This window comes from Anguilla anguilla, chromosome 7, assembly GCF_013347855.1.
Source record: "Anguilla anguilla isolate fAngAng1 chromosome 7, fAngAng1.pri, whole genome shotgun sequence".
In the NCBI taxonomy this organism is placed as follows: Eukaryota; Metazoa; Chordata; class Actinopteri; order Anguilliformes; family Anguillidae; genus Anguilla; species Anguilla anguilla.
This window is the reverse complement of record NC_049207.1, coordinates 9508342-9529453: the sequence shown is the minus strand read 5'-3', so window position 1 is coordinate 9529453 and position 21112 is coordinate 9508342. Positions and strand designations below refer to the sequence as shown.

Sequence of the window (21112 nt, the reverse complement as noted above, 5' to 3'; positions counted from 1 at the left end):
TGTGCACAACAGGCTATGTGTTCCAGCGCATGAGTGCGTGAATGTTCGTACAGCGTAGCGAGGCCTATCCCTGCACACTCATCCACAAGCCTCGATTTTACGGTCACTGCGGCAGTACATCACCACGGCAACGTACGCAGGTACCAGGTGTGCATGTCAGACTCATTAGTCCCGTCTCCCACACACCTCTACGTGTGCCACGTCATTTGTTCTCTCAGAACTTTCCTTCGCTACGCACTATAAAGGAAAACTACATATCCCACTAATCTATCGCCCCAGAGGAGCTGCGCTGTGTGGGACAGAGGGCGAAAGTATTACTTCCAGAGCTTTTCGCTTTTGTCGATGTTCAAACGGAACACAGTTTGAAATGTCAGGGGAATTATACGGGCAGCAGCATGTGACTGATGAGACTTGTCTTAAAAAAAAAAAGTGGAGCCCGAGCTTTTCTGTTTGAGAAGTCTTGGACAGGGTCTTGGACAGGTTTAATCAACCGGAACCATGTAAGGAATCTATACTTTGTGGTTTCAATCTTCTTTTTACCCACAATGCCACAGGGCCAGTTGAAGTGGAGTGGTAGATTTGTGACTAAACTGATCTTGATGGGCTTTGTGGTAAGAGGTCACAGGACCACAATTCTCCACATGCTCACACACACTCACACCCAAACCCAAACACACACACACACACACACACACATGTATATTTTGAATTTTTTTCATCGTCTCCTTCATCATTATCATCTTCTTCCAATTCTGTTATATCCCACCAAAAATATCTTTAACATTCAAAAAGTCACATTAGGCACACAAAGTATACACTCTCTATACATCCACAAAAATAAAACAAAGTCCTGACAAAGTCTCTGCAAATGCAGCAGAATACGGGTAGCCTTCCTCTGGAATATGGCTTATGCATGAGCTTGTAAGGCATGTGTTACATTGTAAAGTGGCTGCGGCTTGCTAATGTGCACTACTTTATGAAAAGATGCACAGATTGATGGCTTGTGAACGGATGGTACAGACACGCTGCTTCGTAAAGAGATGCACACATTTGCAGCGGGTTAGAAACGAATGGCGCAGACGTGCTCGATGCAAAGAAATGCCAGTGAGAAACACTTCCCCTCATGACTGATTTCCCATGTGTGTGATCTTTTCCTGAACTACAGGGAGAGTGGGGCAAGAGCAACAAGGATCCAGAGCACGCCGAATCGAATTCCTCCATCGCATCAGAGAGCAAAGCACTAATCAATCACACCTCGCTACGCAGCCTGAAAAAAAAGAGAACCGCTCCTCCAGGGTTTAAACCCTGTTTCCACATAAATCATTTACCCCGTGATGAATGAGGCACGTCCACAGGATCACACCGAATTTCCACAACCAAATGTCTTTTGTTTGCATAATAAAAAGGACTGCTGAAAACACCGTACCGGCTAGTATGCGCGTGAATACAGGGAATTTTACGCGCTCACACCAAATGCCAAACTTTTTCCAGCTGGTTCATTTTCCAAAACAAATCTCATCTCATTAGCATACAAGCAGTCGGATAGACCTGTGGTTTGTTAATCCTGTCTTAGCGTCCTTACTGAGAGAACACCGCTCTCTTTCTTTACTCCGTCTCCATTTCCCTCTCTAATTCCAACCTCTCCATTTAACGTCGAACAAAAACGGTGCTCGGTGAAAGCCGACAGGTACGCAGAGCCAAGGCACGCGGCGTGTATCAATCTCCCAGTCACGTTGGTCAGCGGGAATTAAAGCACGGAGATGCACGCTCCATCTCAAAGCGGAGGAATTTATTAGCGAGCTTTAAGTTAAAGCATCAAAGCGCCTGGGAAATCATGTACAGAATTACAGCGCGGCGCAGCGATTGGGCGCGCTATTACTGCAGAGATTAGACTAGCACGGGCGCTAACGCTGAGAGGCAGAGGGGCTGAGAAGGCTCCCTCAGCCGCTCTAAACCAAACGCCCTATCTCTCAGGCGCCAGAGAGGGTTTCTGAATGATGACACATAAGGAAAAAATATTCAAGCACTCATTGCTTTTTAATAATCCAATACTCACAGACAAAACGAAATAAGATGGGGGCCAGATCAGACTGACATCTGGTGGCACTGACTGAGAACCAATTATCCTGATGGCAAAAGAAACGCATACAACTCTACCCCAGTGCACAGTAAAAAGAATACAAATAGAGACACAGATATAAATGTTTTCCTAGTGAGTAACCGCACTTGTCGTATGTGTGAGCTCGATGGACGCTGGAATGTGACTGTTTCAGAACGATGGAGTTATGATTCCTCTTACTGCAGGCGGCCTGGGTCACCGGCTCAGCCGCACCGGAGGAAAGCAGAAACAGGAGGACACGATTAGAGTGGAACACAGTTTTGATAATGAATCCGGTTAGTTCAAAATCTTGTTGGGGACTTAATTTGAGCTGTAATAACGTTAGAGGACCGGTGGGCGCTGGTTACAGCACACAGACGGGCCAGGAGGAATTTGCTTTCCGAGAAAACATCCTCTGCAGCCTCTGATTCAAAAGAGGTCTGTGTGTGGTGCTGTCATGTTTCAGATTCCATAGTTCTGTAACTGGCTGAAATATATATGGGGGGGTGAAAAATTCCTGAAGGGACTGTTTTCTGAAATGGGACAGGACAAACTTTTTAAAACGCTGCATTACTATACGTTTGAATTCTTCCTCTTGCCCTTACATATAATGGCAGCATAGACTGTCAGCCCATAGACTGGACGAATCAGGACACAGCGTCAAAGATGTGGACATGCAGCCACCATTTTCTGAGTAGCACGCTGTACATGAATACAGCATTGATATTACCCGGGATGGATACTGCACCACACATTATTTATCCTGTTAGAATTCAAAACTTGAAGACACCAGGACTTCAGCATCGTAAATATGGCCCCTTTGCAGGTGATGGATATTGATTTATTCCTTTTCCCATTATTCCAGTTACCCTGTGGAACACTTAATGTAGATGAAGTTCCATGCTATATCAGGTCCATTCCAATGGGATCACTTCCTGGGTTGGCTAATAATATCCCTCATTTTTCCACATTTCCATAGAAAAACTGTGTTGAAAATCTGTGCCGCAAATTAGAATTTCATTTTCATATTCATGCAAATTAATTTTACTCTGCTCTTCAGTGAAATATAGTTGGCAATAGTCTGCAAACAACATTAGTTTTTATCTTTTTTTCTTGCTTGCTGTAAATTGGAGAAGTTGTTTTGCAGACTTCTTTTATTACGAACGTTAACGAAGGCAGTTGGTCCTGATTAAAATTCTCTTCTTTGCAGGAGGTAGACTTTGATAGAATCGGGCCTAATTTGGTTTTTTGTAGTACAACTAGAACACTTTGCACTAATGCCCAAACAATCTATGGGCCATGACTCTCATAATGGGGAGGCTTAGCCTCGTAGTCATTTGGTTGTTCATCACAACAATTACCCAACTGCAGAAAGTGCCCATCTTGTGCAAAGAGACCATGATAATGAAGCAGAACAAAATGGGAATAAAACGCTGACACACAATCTTCCTTTTTAGCAGAAGAAAGAGTATAGAAGGCATGTGAATACAACCATATCTGTGATGTGTGTTTCAAGCAGTGTAGTATGATGCAGGTGAATGCAGCCATGTTGGTACAGTGTACACCAGGAAAAACTAGCTGATCAGATTCAAGGCTTGTAACCGACCCACATTTGATGGCGACACAGAAAGGAGTTATCATTTAAGCGCTTCTAAATAAAACAGATGAGTAACTGAATATTGATGGACAATCTTCTGAGATTCCTGCACATTGGAAAAACCCTGCGACATACCATGAATGTGATTCACACATGAGAGTGATTCACTCAGAGAGAATACATAAAAGTTGGGGGTGGGCAATAAACCAAAAACCAGCCGCAGAACATAAGGACCATCACAGCTTCCAGAAAGCTCTGCCGTCACCAAGGTAAATTGCAAACCAATTCACACACACTTGATCTGTTGGCTGCATTGCACTACCCTGGTAACAACTGCTCCGTTCAAATAATCCCCAAAATTAATCACACGGTCTACAGAGCACAACAACCAGTTCAGTGGCAGATTTATGTAAGTTCTGTACTGGTGACTCATATCAACAGGCACTGTCCTGCATTGCCCTGGCCTCTTTGGTCTAACAAGCTCTTCACTCTCAGTGTGCTGTTTCCCTCCCTCCCTCCTTCCCCCCCCCCCCTCAATGCACTGCACACTGTGAGGAATAGGGGCTGTTAGCAGCACTGACACGTAAGAGCACACGCATGCGAGGGTGAAGAATGTTCCAGAAGGAGATAGATTGCACCCTCCTCTCCGGCGGGGTTTGCTTTGCCAGCCGGGCCACCATTAGCTTTGAGATCACAGCCTCAGACACTGCGTCAGTCTTTTCACTCCACTCTGCAGCTCCGAACATTCAGCTCGCCTCCCTCTCTCCCTCTCCCTCTCTCCCTCTCAATCTACCGCTTTCTCTGCCTTTCTCCACCCCCCCTCTCTCTCTCCCCTTCCGTGGAGATCACAGCGGCACTGTGGGTGGTGGTTCCTGAGAGCTCCCTGGTTTTTTGGGCATGGGGCCCACTGGCACGGAAGAGACAGAAGAGCAAAATGGGACGGCAGCTCTCCACAGCGTTCAACAGCAGCCCTGTGTGCGCGGAGACCGGAACTCTCAGGGAACACTCTAAAGCTGAGTAGAAACGTAACAGGTCCCACGTCCACATACCATTCATCCATACAACTCCGTGCTTATGCCTCTCTGAAGAGTGAACAAATTCGCAAATGACTAAAGGTTGTGTGTAAACCTTCCAACTACAGTAGACAGAGAAATGATAACAATAAAAACAGTAAACAACACATTTTATAAGTATCAAAAGCAGCAGCGTACCCAGAAATATTTGTATAGTTGGGTCTGCATAGAACTAGGTGGGCCAGAACTACCCAGGCAGGCTTTCACAATTGGGTGTGGCGGTTCAGTCAAGATAAAAAAGGTGGGCAAAGATACTATTTAGGCGTTCCATGCGAGCCCACCCATGCGTATACCACTGGGTCAAAGCCTTAATGCTTTTGTGGCAGGGATGTTGATCTTGGTCACTTGCAGGTTAACTAATGTTAATTGAGGCCAACACAGGTGGCCAAATCAGAGGACAGAGACACTTCGACCATGCTTTTTTAAAGCCCACATCCTCTCAATGCAGACCATTTCAAATAGATTGCATCGACCTCCATGTTGCCATTACCCCAAGTCTAATTAAACTCAGATAAGAAAACACTAGTGGAGATCTCAAGAGGTTTTTAAGTGCTATAATCTCAGCAGAGGGACTGGGGTTCTAACTTGCACGAGGGGCACCATTGGAGGGCAGCAGCAGCTGCATTTCCACAGCTGTGCTGACGCCAGGTGAGCTTGTGCATGCCAGTGCAAGACCATCTACTTCTGGAATTATGCGCACAGTAAAATGCGCAGTGTTAAATCAACTCTTTCAGAATACACATGGTCCCGATTGGACTCAAATGTGCTCTGTTAGGGTGGAATTAACACTGGACATTTTTCTTTGTAGAGCTTCAGCATTTTAGTGTTTTAAAACTGTGCTTTCGGCCCTCTCAATCCCCATGGTCCTCATCAGGCTGGTCAAGGACAAAGGAGCAAGTTCAAGGTCAAGGTCAAGGGCAAGGGCGGGGATATCAGACATAGCTTGTTCTCAAAATATGGAGGTCAGCAGCCATCTTTCAATGGGAGTATGAGTTAATGAGGAGGAGACGTTGTATGGGTGGGATTGTAGAGAAACACTGGTATCACTGTAGCTTGATTATGGCTTGGCCAAGCTGGCATGACTGCAGAAATGTGCCTGATGATAAAGGCCATCCTCTACTTACAAAGAGGAGCTCCATGAGACGTGCGGGAGTACTCTGAATGACTCATTCTGCAAACAAGCCATCGCTTATCTAGAAGCTCGCCCCGCTTGCTTTGAACAATGATTCTAGCTCCACCCTCCCTGGTACAGCCACTTCCTGTCCACGTCCCAACATTTCTTTCTGCCTCTATCGGCGCAGCGAATCACGATGAATCCGCTCCTGCACTCTCACACAGGAAGTACAAACGCAAACAGGAAATGAAGTGGGAGTAGGATACAGAGCGACAGGAAACGCAGATACGGGACGACCAGATTCAATCTGTCTATAATAAGCAGCCTGGAAGCTGGGTGAGAGCCAGCTGGCGGGGGTTCAAACCCAGGGCCCGGGGAAAGCAGCGATCAGCGCTGACGGGCAGGGGGGCACGGTGCCAGCAGATGCGTCGGTTGTCGCGGGCGACGGTGCGGAAACGCGCCGGGGAGATCAGCTAGAAAACCCTCCCTGACAGGTAACAGGGTGGCGGGCAGGGCACAGCGGGCACAGCAGGCACAGCTCAGCGGGCAGCCAGCTGGGATGGCGGCTGCCTTCACCAGCACGCTCACATTCTCATGTTAGGCCAAACACCGTGAATGTGGCATGGGGTTTGTAAACAGATACGACAGAGGGGACATGACCGTCTCTATTAGTCAATGTTGTTCTTACTCTATAGTGACCACATCGTACACTTATGCCTAAAAGAAGATTCATAAATTCATTACAACTATCAATTGGATTACACTTCAAGTAAGCACTCCGTAGTATTAACAATGTCCACTCCTGTCCGCTCGCGCACGACTCACCGTTCTTGGAGCAGGCGGTCGGGCGGGTTATGTCCAGCGAGCACGGTTTGCGGGTGACGGCGGTGGCGACGAACTCGTAGGGGTTGTCCTCGTCCTCGGGGAGAAAGACGTCTAGCGACGGCGACGGAACGATCTCCGCGGCCCGCTTGGAGTCCTGAGGGAGGGAACGAGAAGGGGGGGGGGGTAAGGTCTAACTGAGATGCCCTCGCACACCATATATGGAGCTGGGGTTTGCATCACCTATCCCATTTACAGCACAGATCACATGACCTGCACACAACCGATCATCCTCATATGTGATTGTTCATATTCAGGAGCCTGTATGAGTTACACTTCTCTTGAATTGCAGTCCTATCTGAATAGAATTAGGGGCGATTACAACTTGGGAACTCAAAGACAGTTTGCACCGGCAGACGAAACATTAGATAGGAGCTCCTCACGCCGTGTGATCAGGTGACTCTCGCTCCTACACCGTTCCACCGGCTCCCGTCGTACAGAAACAGAGTTCATTGGGTTTTCAGCCACAGGAGCAGACGAGAGGCTGCACAGAACACTGCGAGTGCCTGACATCACATGCATGCCGGTTAAGTGCGCCTGAAGGAAAACCCGGATCACGTGCCGATTGAACGCTGCTGAAGGAAAGCCTGAGCACCCCGGATCACATGATCATTCAACACGCAGCGCAAGGCCGGCAGCGCCTCGGCCAACGGCTACGCCGCTCGTGCCATCGCGGGCCAAACAAGGCAGCATCTGATCAATACGGGGAGGAGAGGCCTCGGGCTACGCTGGCTACGGCACATTACACTTGCGGGTGCTGCACTTGGACGCCAAAGAATTTGCTGCACAGCAAAGCACTTTGAAATGCTTGGATGAGAGCCATTATGGCTATACAATACATCATGTGTGTCTTCACTTTGCTCTAAAGACCACTGTAGAACTGTGACTGAAGACTGGGGACAATAATAGACTTGTGTCTGCCTTTTGTAAAATGGAGCAAAACCGAAATACATTTTTTGTTTTTCTACAAAATGAATACACAGTAATGGAGGAAGAAATGTGATTGCTTATAAACCCATACACAGTAAAGGCTGACCTGGTCACCATGAAGAACAGAGAATATTCTTACTCATAATGCACTGTTCCATTCACTACCCCTGACCTTTGAGCTGGGATGCTTTTCTATGGCTGTGTTGTGGCGGTAAATGCGTGTTTTTTGACCGTTCCCCATCAGAGGCGATTCCGTGCCCGTGGTCATTACTCTGCACCTGTGGTGTCATATTAGCTTCCCCCCCCCCCCCCAAACCCCTCCACCGTTTGTGTGTTGCCACACCAGCCCGTGTGATTACACACAGGAGCCATCTCTCTTCCTGACAGAAGCCCAGCCCGTGCGCCCCAGAGAATTCGTAGCGTCTGAAGAAACCCATTGCCCCCAAGCCAAGCGAGGACCGCGCACCCCAAAAAATACAGCACAGTCCCGTGTACAACAGCCTAAAACTTCTCCCATGTGAGCTCCCACGTATAGCACACAAAGGCTTGCCCATTCTCAAACGTGCGGCACAACTCCAACCTGAAATAAACAGCCAGCGTACACGCTGGGATATAAAATCAACATTGACGGTGTTAATTACAGATACAGTCAATACTCTCCTTGTGTTAATTACAGAGGGATAGTGAAGACTGCTGGTGTTAATTACACAGAGACACAGACCATCATCGCTATAAATTCTATAAATTACTCATAGAAGATGACGAAGGCCGTAGTATTAACAATTAGTCACGCGCAGACAATAACATCCACGTACAAAAGACAGACGTGCCCGTGGACGGTCTGCTCTCGGCTAGCGTTAAAACATAACTCCAGATCAGAGAGAATGATCGCCACACAGAGGCATAAGCTATGGAAGCAGGACAGAAGAGTGGAGACGCTAGTGAGCAGGGTCCCCTGGGCGGCTGCTGTGTCTGAGAGAAAGACGGTGAGGAGCCAGGATCAGCACTGTGGGAAGAATCATCTACAGGTGAGAGGATGTGAGGAAGACCTCTCTCTTATTTTCACTCAGTTCCCTACTTATGTATCGGTCTATCCTCTTGTCCCACTCCCCATCCATCGCATCTCTCCATCTTTTTCTCCAGCTTTCTCTCTCTCTCTGTTCTGAGATGGCATGAGATCTGAGAGAGCTGAGGGAGGATTTATGGACACAGACAGGAAGGATAAGACGGGCAATTTGGAAGGATGCATAGAAAGAGTGAGGGAGAAGAAAGGAATGGAGGAAAGCTGTTGGTTAACAGGGGTGGGGAAAATTCAATTTAAATTCATTCAATCTGGGGTGATCAAATGAAATTCAGTCCATGAAATGAAAAAGCCCATTATGCTCTATGCATACATGTTCTATGAGGGATTTTCAATAAATTAATTGAATTTCAGTTCATTTCCTGAATTTTACGGAAATTGCAATGGAATTGACCCACACCCTGCAAGATACACTGTTAAACTTGTTTTGTCAAGCGTGTGCCAAATAGGACATTTTCTGCATTTTTCTGCATTACAGAAAATTGCTCCGCATAGGGAAAAATTACACAGGGTGATACATTAAGTTAAAGGACTAAGAGAAAACACGCAGTGGGTTTGGAAAAAAAAAGCATATTTCCCATTCTGCTTGACCTGCCTCTGAAATTTAGAAGGTACAAGTGAGAAATGACTCTCACCAAGCATTAGCATCCAGAGCTCTGAAGCCTCTATCCCTCTCTCTCTCTCTCCCGGAGCCATCGCGTAACCCACATCAGCCCCACACAAAAGAGAAGACAAAGCCGCTCAGACTCAGAGAAACAGAGAAACAGACCCGAACAGCCACAGCGCAGATCTGTGCGTACAACGAGCGCGGTGCCAAAAGCTCCAAAGCTCCAAAACAGGGCTCGGGCTGAAGCGCCCGTCAACAGGAAATAAAGGACGGATACCTGACCTCTCAGACGCACTTTCCCGCTTTCGCTCCCAGACCTGAAAAGTATAAGAGCCTACTGTTCTGTCTCACCGTTTCTCTTTCCTTCCTCTCTTTCACTCTCTCTCTCTTTCTCTCCCTCTCCCTCTCGCTCTCTTTCTGCACAGAGAGGACACTGAAGACGTTGTGTCTCCTCCACAGGAAGACAACAAACAAACAGAGAGCCAGGAGCTGGTCCAGCCTGTAATTAGCTGGTCTCACGTAGCTTCGGGTCTCGAGGCTCCAGCGCAAACAGGAAGTGCACGGTTCCTGTCTGCAGTGTCATCCCTGTGCTGCAGGATCCCGGACCACGTGAGTCCGCACCGGGCCCGTGACACGCATCCTGCTCCCTCTGAGAGCCAGCCCAAACAAGCAAACAAGAGCCCCCCAAGAACTTCACTCGCACTGCACCCCACAGAGTCCCAGACAACCCCACTACAGACTGTTTAGTGGGGTCGCACACTATACAGCCCTATCTGTATCTCTCTATGCCTTTCACTCTTTTTCTCTCTCTCTCTCTCCCTCTCCCTCTCTCCAAAGAAATACCATATACTGTATATCTGTATATTGTAACTACTTCATACTGTGTCTGACATGAAGGGAAGTTATAATTTGCTGGCATTTCCTCATATGAACTATTAGAGTTCAGAGTGAGCGAGAGAGAGAGAGCGTGAGAGTGCAAGAGAGAGTTAGAGGGAGTGAGAGAGAGGTGAGGGGGCGAAGGGAGACAGAGAGGGGGAAAGAGGGAGAGAGATCTGAGACAGGAGCAGCTGCAGGTGCAGCTGTAGATCAGGGCTTTCTTTCAGGCCTCAGGGGACCAGCGCCACTGAAACACAGAGACGCATCTCTTCTGCACACAGACGCTCTCACAGCCTCACGCGCAAACACACACAGGCACACACACACAAACACACACAGGCACACACACACACACACCTCACACAAACACAACCACACAGGCGCACACACACACAAACACACACAGGCACAGATGCACACACAAACACAAACAGGTGCACACAAACACACACAGGCACACACACACAAACACACATAGGCACATATGCACACAAACAAACACGCATAGGCACACACACACACAAACGCCCATTCTCTCTCTCTCTCTCTCTCTGTCTCTCTCAAAGGCCAGGTTCTCCCCACTCTCCCATAGTCATAGGCGGACTCCCACACACGCATATAAAAGTATCCAAACCTGAATAACCTTTTCCACTCTGTAAGATAAATAGTGATGAAATGTCTGGCCTTTAACAACAGAACCCAAAAACAATAACATAGAATCAAATCACGTATCAAGTTCTCTAAATTTAACTTCACTGGGGACACACTGCACATCTGTACCTGCCCTGCCTATGCCTTGGAGCAGCCTGGAGCTCTAGATATATCATCCAGCCCCTCTAAACTCCTCTATACTGAACTATACGAGCATCTTTGTGACAGTTCTCGGTAAAAAGTGATATACAAATAAAACTGATTTGATTTGATTTGACACTGACCAGCTTCATTAAACCCACCACGGAACACCAGAACTAATTTTATCAGAGTGGCGTCAGTGTGCATCACTTTAAAAATGTTCATGCATTTATTTTTATGGTTATCAAGAGGCGTCTCCATAGTAACCATTTGAGTCTGCATGGCTGAGAACCTCAACTTCAAAAAATAAAAACAAAAAATAGAAAAACACTTCAAATCATCACCATCATTCCTGATAACATCACAGCGATTTCCACTAGTGTGCACCAATGAGCTTTATAATTCCTTTATCTTCAAAAGCATCAGGCAATTTCTTGAGCAGCCTTTCCAGATTAGTGGATTTCTTTAAATGATCCGCACTGAGTTGTGTGATTGAAAACCCACAGGTAATTGGCCCCACATTCCTTTCGACTGATCAGTACAGCCGCATCACCCGTTGCCTCACAGCCTCACTCGCACCTACAACTGTTCTCTGTTTACCCCACAAACCGAAGAACAGAGCGGTACTGACGTCTAATTATCTTTTATATCGTCCGTGCCCTCTACCATCTTTGCTCGGATTCTTCGGCTGAACTCTGGGGGCTCTTGAGCTCCGCCCGTTCTGATGTGGAACAAAGTGAGGAAGGCCGTCGCGCAAACACACCTGTCTCGCTGCTTTATAGCGGACCGTAAATTAGCTTTTTGAGCGCGGCCATAAAACCGCCGAGCGCCCATCTGAATTTTACCGTCGCGAGAAAAGCGTCGGTGACTGAATTCGAGCGGAGCTGTAAAACACACACGCGCGTACGCTCATCGCGGTTTGATGAGATACTTACTCAACACTGTCTGTGTAATGTGATTTACGCTCGCCGGCGCGGCCACGCCCGCCTTTAACTCCACCGAGGGGAAGCCGGAAGAAGATGAAAAAGCTCATATTTCACGCGAATGAAACCATTTCGCACGACTCGCGTCCAATTCATGTTCCATTTAGTCCAATATCAGCAGCTGGAAAGCGGCCCACATATTAAGCAGGTGACTTATCTGTACAACATGCTCATGCAGCTCGGAGGCTCCATTCATTGCTATGCAAATAATATGCACTTGATTTGTCGATACAACTGAATGATATAAGTAAAGAACCTGCTCTCCATACATGTATGAGTCTTACTGATGTAAAAGATTGACTGAAGTCAAATTCAAAATGTTGACTTCTTGGTTGATACTTATATAACCTCTGACAAGCATAATAAGAAGACATTAGTTGTGTTACTATCATTAAAGAAATGTTTTAATGTAGCATCAGGCTACTTTCTGAAGCATTCCTCAGGCTTCCCTGTATCTCATATTGTTAGCAAGCTTTTATTGTTTTTATAAAGGTTTACCTTTTGTGCTATTGTTGCTTTGTTATTGATTTTGGAAAGCGCTTACATAAGTTGATATTGCTCATTTCTACCTGTCACCTGTTACACTATGAGGCTAAGTATACACTGTTTTCCATGTTTAATCTTTACTAGTCTTCAGGCTTATAACAAGCATATTATTATTGCTGTTATTATTGATATTATTATTATTAGTGTTATAAATAACACATGGGCAGTAGTAGCGAGTACCACACTGATGCATTAGCTGGGAGATATTGTAACAGGCGGAGAGATACGCATGAATACTGCATGCTTTCCACTGAAGGAGTTCTTTTCGTGTGTGCTCCACAGAGAGGGGATTGGACTACCCGCGTTTCCTGAAGGACACAGTCTAAATTCTCTCTTTTAATGTTTTATTCCCCGAGCACACCCGGGGAAATTCTGACCTTCTCTCCCACCAGCAATTCACTCGGCTATTAATGAACCCTGCTAAGTAATTAATCACAAGTGTCTCCAGGGTGCATTTCTCGGGCAGAGACATATTAATCAATAATAATTACATGTAAAGTTAATTCTGGCAGATGGAAGAAAAAAAAAACAAAAGCTTTCAAATTTTACTCACTAAGGCTAATTATTTAGCCAAAAAAAAAAAAAAAAGTCAGAAGGACAGGGGAGTTCTGCATTAGAACTGTGGTTCTTTGAGGCCCTTGGACATAACGCTAATCGTTAGGCCTCTTCCTTTCTTCATTTACTATAAAATATTCTCTGCCACCTTTTATTTCAAGGTAGAGCATTCAATACATTTCTACAATCCACATGGAGGCACAGCAGCATGGACATGCATGACAGCTCAAGGGCATAGCTTAATGCCGTGAAACGTTCAACCAAACATCAGGTATGATTGAATTAGAAGGACAATCTGGCAGAAACAAGGTCACACTGGAGACAATGAGAGGAAGAGGCTCCATTCTCACAGCCACCTGCGTTTCTCCACATCACACACACTGAATGAGGGAGGAATCAGGGAGCGATGGAGAATAAAATAAAGAGAGAGAGAGAGAGAAAGAGGAGAAGGGTGCAAGGTGGGGGGGTTGGGGGGGTGGTGACTTCCCAGACTTTGACACACGGCTTGCGTCGTCTGTCCCCGGGCGTGCGCAGGCCTCTGACGTGGCTGTTTTTCTCCAGCCCCTGATTCGTCAGCGGGGAAGTGGGCGGATATCCCACGCCTTGCACTTTATGAATTCTGTGTCGCCTAGCAACCGAGTGAACCTACCACAGACTCTCTCTCTCTATGTCTTTCACCCCCTCTCTCCGCAGAGTTCTGAAAATCAAGAAGTTCCAACTTTGGTTCTTGTTGGGGGTGGGGGGGGGGGGGCGGAATAAACAGGAAATCCCGAGCCCCTGCATCAGCACACCGCCCCCCAGTATCGCCCACAGTTCCCTCACACCCTCGCAGAACTCAGAAACCGGCTGCTGCCCTCATTCATAACGAGAGTGGGAGGATGAGTCTGTGACAACATTACTCTCCTCGCCTCATCTCTCATTTTCTCCCACAATGCACCTGCAGCCATGAGCACTGTTCTAACCGGAAGCCCACAGAACCAGAAAAGCTTTCATAACCTTCATGATCTGCCTCCCCCTGGACCGTCCACAGGGCAGAGATATAGGATTCTCTGTTAAACACATTCCTGTGCAGTAGATATAAATGAACAGGTTTGCAATAACACTGTGATAACACATCCCTGTAGAACACTGTGACTGCACTGTTCCGATGACTACGCTGTGATAACCTTATTACTGATAAGAACACTGTAATAATGCTAATATCAGAGAGTACACTAAAATAACAATATTGTGGAACGTCGGGAACACGTGGGGGCTACACTGTGGTAACACTGATCTCAATAAGTACATTATGATAACACTACTCCGGCGATTACACTGTGATAACACTGCATGCTGTGCCGGGTCAGCAGAGAGAGAGAAGCGTTCTGAATCTCAGCCTCTGTGACCGACCGTCAGTGAGAAAATAAGCTGCTTTACTCCACCCTTTCTTAACGCTGAGCTAAATGTCAGTTAGATACTGGAGACAATGCAACGTCAGCAAGTCCTATTTCACTCAAGTGTGTGCCACAGGGAAATCTCCAGTCTACACACATTCTATGTGTGGGTGCGGGGCGTGTACATGGTTTGCGTGAGTGTTTGTGTGTGCGCGCGTGTGTGTGTGGGTGGGTGGGTGTTTATATGTCTGTGTTTGTGTGTGTGTGTATGTGCAAGTGCGTGTGTGTGTATGTACTGTATGTGTGTGTGTGTATGCGCACGTGTGTGTGTATATGTGTCTGTGCGTGTGCGTGTGTGTATGTGTTTGTATGTGCGTTGTGCGAGCTCTCTCCCTCTCTCTCTCTAACTGTGACTGGGATGGGTCTTGACATCTCTGGGAAGGCAGCAGACAGTCAGACTGGAAAGCCACAGAGCGCAGCCAGCAGCTCTGCGCAGGAGCACAGCCAGCATCTCTGCGCAGGAGCACAGCAGCTCTGCGCAGGAGCTCAGCAGAAGGCTGCAGGGAGGTAAAGACACGCCCACAGAGCGCGTGCAATGGAAACGTTTCTCTTTCTGCGGACTACAGCTTCACCCATCAGCCCCTCCGCCCGTGAAATCGCTGCCGCAGCAGCATGGGGACGTTACACAGCCATTTACTGGAGGTTACAGAACGTAAGACTCGGTCTAAACACACAAACAGAAGGCATCGGCTACGTGAGCTAGACCCCCATCCCCCGTGCAGGGACTAACTGACACCCTGAGTGACAGCAGGTTGTTGCCAAGGTCACCACGGTGATCGATACGGTTTGAGATCTGAGATTCTGTTGTTCCGAAGCTCTGGTGGGTTGGAGAGACAGACAGACAGAGAGAAAGAGACTGATAGGGAGGGGGGGGGGGAGGGAAAGAGAGCCTGATGAGACGGACCTTGGCCCTCAGCAGAGTGTGATTGGCTGGTGCGGCTGGCAGGATTCCGTTGGCTGTTCAGGACAATGCAAAAAAAATTGAGCTCGCCCTCAAGCCTGAGTCCAGTAATCTCCCTGGTCCAGAATGGAGCATCACAGCAGCTACCTGCTGCTTCTGTTCCGCATGAAATCCAGAAGACAAATGTCCATTTAGTTCTCTTGCAGCGAACTGGACTTTCGTTGCAGCGAAAGAAACAGTAATGGCGCTCCTATTTTTTTAATTTTGGCGGAGGAGTGGAACTTTCTTAATAAGAGGTTCCCTTTAATAAGAGGTTCCAAGAGAGCAATCAGGCCCCGGTTAAAATAGCTCAGCCTTGGGGACTAAATCGATGGGTCCCCAGACGACCGCGAGGATGCAATCAGGTGAAAAATCCCACTTGGGTGGGAGGCATCCGTGCAATCAGTTGGAAAAGACAGGGGCAGTCTGCTCAAGGCAATCTTTAATTCAACTTTCCTTTCAAGACAGACTTTAAATGCGAACAAGAGAAGCTTGTTTTAATATTTTTTAATGATATGCACTGCAGAGAATCAAAATGCTGTTCAAAATATTGCATGTAAAGTTAAATATGTGGTGCAAAGTAATAATACATAATAAAAATAAAAGGTGCAAAAACTCATAATCAGTTAAGCAAACAAATAAAGCTACTGAAAACAGCTAGCAAGCTAACGAGCTACTTGGCTACCTTCACCTCGGTCTGTATTATTAAAAGCACCGCCTCACAGTGAGGTGTCAGCAGACATGCCCCAATTTTCCTGTGTCCCCTGATTCAACAACTCAGCTTCCAATTTCAGTACTGAATCAGCAATTCAATTTCCTACTTCCTGCAGTGGAAAGCAACAGATTCAGGACAGAAATAGAAAATTGAAAAGGCGATTCATTGTGTACATAAATTCACTGAGCAGAAGCAGGTGTCACAATTATGACAAACAGTATATTATTGCTGAAACCTTTAAGTGTCAACATACGGCTCCCCTCTTCAGGTTATTTTTGGGATAATGATTTGGCGAGTACCACGATATTACTACACCAACTGATTTATGTATTGCTAGACTCTTCCTGTCACCTGTCGCAGTGTTAATACGTATTTACGATCTTTCCTGTTTACACTGTTTCGCATCTTTGGGTTTTCAAAAAGCTCTTTGTAAGCAACTCTTCTTTTTTTTCTATTTTTAGTCTTCATATTATTGTTATTATTTTCTGACACTGAGGAGTTTCAATCTGACAATACGCACAGTCTCCCGTCCCCGTCTCCAATCTCGTGCCATTTTGTGCTTCTTCCCTTGTAATCTGTGGCACGGATGCAGACAGATACTAAGAGCGGGCAGATGAGGTAATAATGAATAAAAATGTCAAACGTCCAATTTTTTTTTTTTTTTTTCAAAAAGAGGTGCGTGTCTGCATTAGCAACATCCCGTTTTTCACGTCTGAATGTGCCACAGACTGCTTTGTGTTACCGGTGTGGGGCGACAGCGTCAGGCTTCTCCCTGACAGGTACCCAGAGAAACTTCCAGATCTGCGCAGGGAGAAAAGCTGGCGCTCGTTACCCTCCCTGCCGTTCCCATGGCAACCCACGGGGACACAAAGGGGCCCGCGCGCAGAACGAAAGCTCGAGGCGAGGCGAGCCGGGCCAGGCAGCCGCGGATGTGACAGTCCGTCAGGAGGGACACACACGACGCGCGGAGCTCAATCACCTGAGTGTGTGTCGCATTTTTTTCTGAATGATGTCCTGATCCGGTTTCTGAATGAAAACAAACCCCTGCTTCATTCAGTATGGCTGCGGTATGATGTTACGTGTCCGTGAGATAATCCCCACCATTTTAAGGAGGGCTATCGGAATAATCACCAGCTTAACACAACTCCTTGAACACTCCCAACTATTTAATTAAATCATTAAAAACGGCTTAAGGCCGCAATGCAGCTCTGACACCTCGTATCAGCTGAGGGAGGCACAAATTATCAGCGCAATAAGACACACGGCGCGTGTTTACCGTGGAAACAGGCTGGGGAAACTGAGGTTCAATGTGGAGGTACAGTAGAGTGCAGGAGCATGCCCTCTGGGATACTGGAGGTATAGCATTGTGTTACGGCGCTGTGAGCATCGCTGCACAGGTGCTGTACCTGAGACAGCCCAGGGAAGCCCAGGTTGCGGCAGCCATTGCAGGGCGTGAGCGCCTCCCAGAAGCCAGCTGGACCGCAGCTCTTCTCCCCTTCATCTTCCTCCTGGGCAGGGGCGAGGGGAGGGGAAGGGCGCTGGGGACAGGAGGGGGGGGGGGGATGGGTTTGAGTCGTCATTAAAACATAATTACCCATAAGCGCCCGGTCAACCTCCTACATATCTCACAAACCCATCACCCAAGAAGATATGTGTCGGGTGGGACAGGGTGAAAGTATTACTTGCGGTCGTTTGTATGATACTCAGCCAGCACAGGCACAAACACACTTTTGTTGAACAGAACACAGTTTTAAATGACAGGGGAATTATATAGGCAGCAGCATGTGACAGATGAGGACTGGTCTTAAAAAAAAAAACTGTGGGGTCTAAGCCTGTCGGACTGAGAAGTGTTAGACAGATTTAATCAATTAGAGCCACGTAAAGAATCCATACTTTGTGGTTTTAATCTTCTTTTTACCCATAATGCCACAGGGTCTGTTGAACTGGAGCATTAGATGTGATTAAACTGATCTTGATGAGGGCTGGGTGGTGAGAGAACACAGGACCACATTTCTCCACACACGCAGACACACACACACCCCCGCACACAAGCACATACACACACCCACACAGACACACACACACACACACAAACGCACGCAGACACACACACACATGCGCACACACACACACACACACACACACACACACAAACACATGTACACACACACATTAATGTCCTTCTCTTACATGTGTTCACATCTCCCTTGCACACGTGCCTCTGTTCTGGTCTCTCTCTTTTCAGTGTGTTTTCCTGGCTCTCTGCAGAGCCCTCTGTTGAGTTCGCTCTCGTTTTGTGGGTGAAAAGCCTATAAAATGCTGTTAAGAGAAATCTGAGTGGCACATTTTCACTGCAGATTTCTCAGTGCTCTTATGCTCCGTGCGCTCAAACTGTGTGACGCCAATGAAAAAATACAGCCATTCAGGAAAGGAGCTGATTGCTCTATAAATACAGAGGAAATGATTGTATAACCAAGACGCCGGGGCCTTCCTTTGAGTTCTTGTGTGTGCTTAGCACACCCTCTGCTGGACACATAACGGCATTGCATGCTTCAGTGCAAGTGGCATGACAGGATAGTGGGTAGATGGTAAATTCACCAGAGCATTGTATTGTTTTTGGAATTAATAGGAATTGCATTTTTATGATAACTGTTGCAAAACGAGTACAAAAATCAGCATTGGCTCAGTATAGTGGGAGCAATATTACTATGAGGTAACTCCGGTATGCTCCGTCTGGGGTTCAGCTGGCTCTGCCCACCCATTCAGTATTAAATTACATTCATTTAGCAGATGCTCTTTCCCAAATAAGAACATAAGTGCATTAAAATAGGTTAATAAGCTCCAGCCCCTCAGAAAAGTATAATTAACACTGTAACAGAGAGTAACAGTACCTTCCATTAATGGCCTGCATCAACAGCAGCATTAGCAAAGCCAACATATGCTGCAGAACAAATCCAACCTGACAAAACATTAAATGTTAAATGAGGAGCCCGTATCAAATGCATTAGCACAATTATCAAGGCATTTGATATGGTGTTCCTCCTGTCCTGCTAAGTCCCACCACCATTGCATCACTGACTGTGCAAAGGAAAACCCCACTGCACCTCACCTTGCTGAGGTTGCTAAGGTAAATGGTAAATGGACTGCATTTTATATGAAGCGCTTTACAATTGATGCCTCTCGTTCACCCATTCACACACACACTCACACGCCAACGGTGAAAGGCTGCCATGCAAGGTACCAATCAACTCACTGGGAGCAATTAGGGGTTAGGTGTCTTGCTCAGAGACACTTCGACATGCCCAGGGTGGGGGATCGAACTGGCAACCCTCCAACTGCCAGACAACCGTTCTTACCTCCTGAGCTAAAGTAACCCCACCGCACCTCACCTTGCTGACGTTGCTAAGGTAACCCCACTGCGCACCTCACCTTGCTGACGTTGCTAAGGTAACCCCACTGCGCACCTCACCATGCTGACGTTGCTAAGGTAATCCCACTGCACACCTCACCATGCTGACGTTGCTAAGGTAACCCCACTGCACACCTCACCTTGCTGACGTTGCTAAAGTAACACCACTGCACACCTCACCTTGCTGACGTTGCTAAGGTAGCTCCACTGCCCCTCACCTTGCTGACTTTGTTGAGTGTGCTGTTGCGCTCCTCGTCGGACAGACGACCGCTCCCGAAGCTCTCCATGGAGTGGGAGGAGATGGTCTGGCACAGGTCCTCGAAGGAGTAGTCCTTGTCTCGACACATCTTAATCTCATTCAGCAACTTCGACAGCTCTCCTGTCACTGCGTCATCTGCCCATCAGAGAGAGAGAGAAAGGGAGAGCAGGTTTGCACAGACCTTCGGTTATTTGGTCAATGAACAAAACGGCGACAACCGCACAGCAGGAACGAAGTTAACAGTGATTTAAATGCAAAAGACGAAGTCCATACCAGTTTCCGCAAGGGAACAGACTGTGATATCCTTTCAGCTGGTTTGGTAAGCAGTCAGGGTTTTCTTTAATAGACCTAATACTTCTTTATCCACCACAATCCTTGTTTGTACCAGAGTTTTTACCACATAGTTCATAAAATGACAGAATACCTTGTTGTGGTATATATACATATATATTTTTTTGAAATATAAATTGTGCTCATGACCATGAACCTGAAACAAGCTGTAAATACATGTCACAATCAAAACAATATTGAATATGATGGGTGAGGGAGAAGAAATGGTGGGAATGAGTATTTGACTACTAGACGGTTGGGGATTTGACGGTGCCTCTCTAAATGCACCTTCCAGAATAACGTGCAATTATTATTGAATGCGGGTCTCAGATCGATGCCTTTGATCTACCGTTCCGACACAGCCACATCAACAACCTCCCCACACAATCCGGGCCTATCAGGAGGACCGGGCACCAATTACACTGCCGCTGAGAAGCCCACAGACATGGAGCCTTATGGTGATTCTGCCATTTATCCAACACAGGGAAACTGTGCGCGTCTCAAACAGGCTGCATAAATAAGCATTCGGTGATTTTGTTTTGACAAAGTACAGCATTCACTACGTAGGGGGAGATCATTCCAAGAGGGGGGCAAACGCCGTCATTTCTCATCTGAGTGCCGTTAATTGGCTTAAAAACCCCCGAGACTCAATCAAAGCCCCACGCTTGACGACGGCGGCGAAAGTCCATTCCGTAACAACCGCTGCGGTTAGAATCTCGTTACCCGCACCCCGCACCAAGCCGGCAGAATTTAAAGCTGCGTGCGACGCCATTTTAAACATTTTTGCATGCTAGAGGTTTTTTCGAGACAGACTGGGTCTCTCCAAGGGAGGTGTTTAAACGGCAGGTATCAACGCCGGACAGTCGAAAATTTTTTTGCTTCCGAATAC

At 47.0% G+C, this 21112-nt stretch overlaps 1 protein-coding gene across 7 annotated transcripts in view; it reads right to left on the bottom strand.

Moving 5' to 3' along the window:
• The window catches only part of LOC118231558 (ankyrin repeat and sterile alpha motif domain-containing protein 1B-like), a 177789-nt gene that overhangs the window by 77579 nt on the left and 79098 nt on the right, over positions 1–21112 (bottom strand). For all 7 annotated transcript variants that reach the window (XM_035425466.1, XM_035425467.1, XM_035425465.1 and 4 more), the window contains 3 exons: positions 19853–20028; positions 17632–17763; positions 6708–6861 (listed from right to left, as the gene is read on the bottom strand). In XM_035425466.1, the coding sequence (XP_035281357.1) occupies positions 6708–6861; positions 17632–17763; positions 19853–20028 (462 nt within the window). The remainder of the gene's footprint in view (positions 1–6707; positions 6862–17631; positions 17764–19852; positions 20029–21112) is intronic.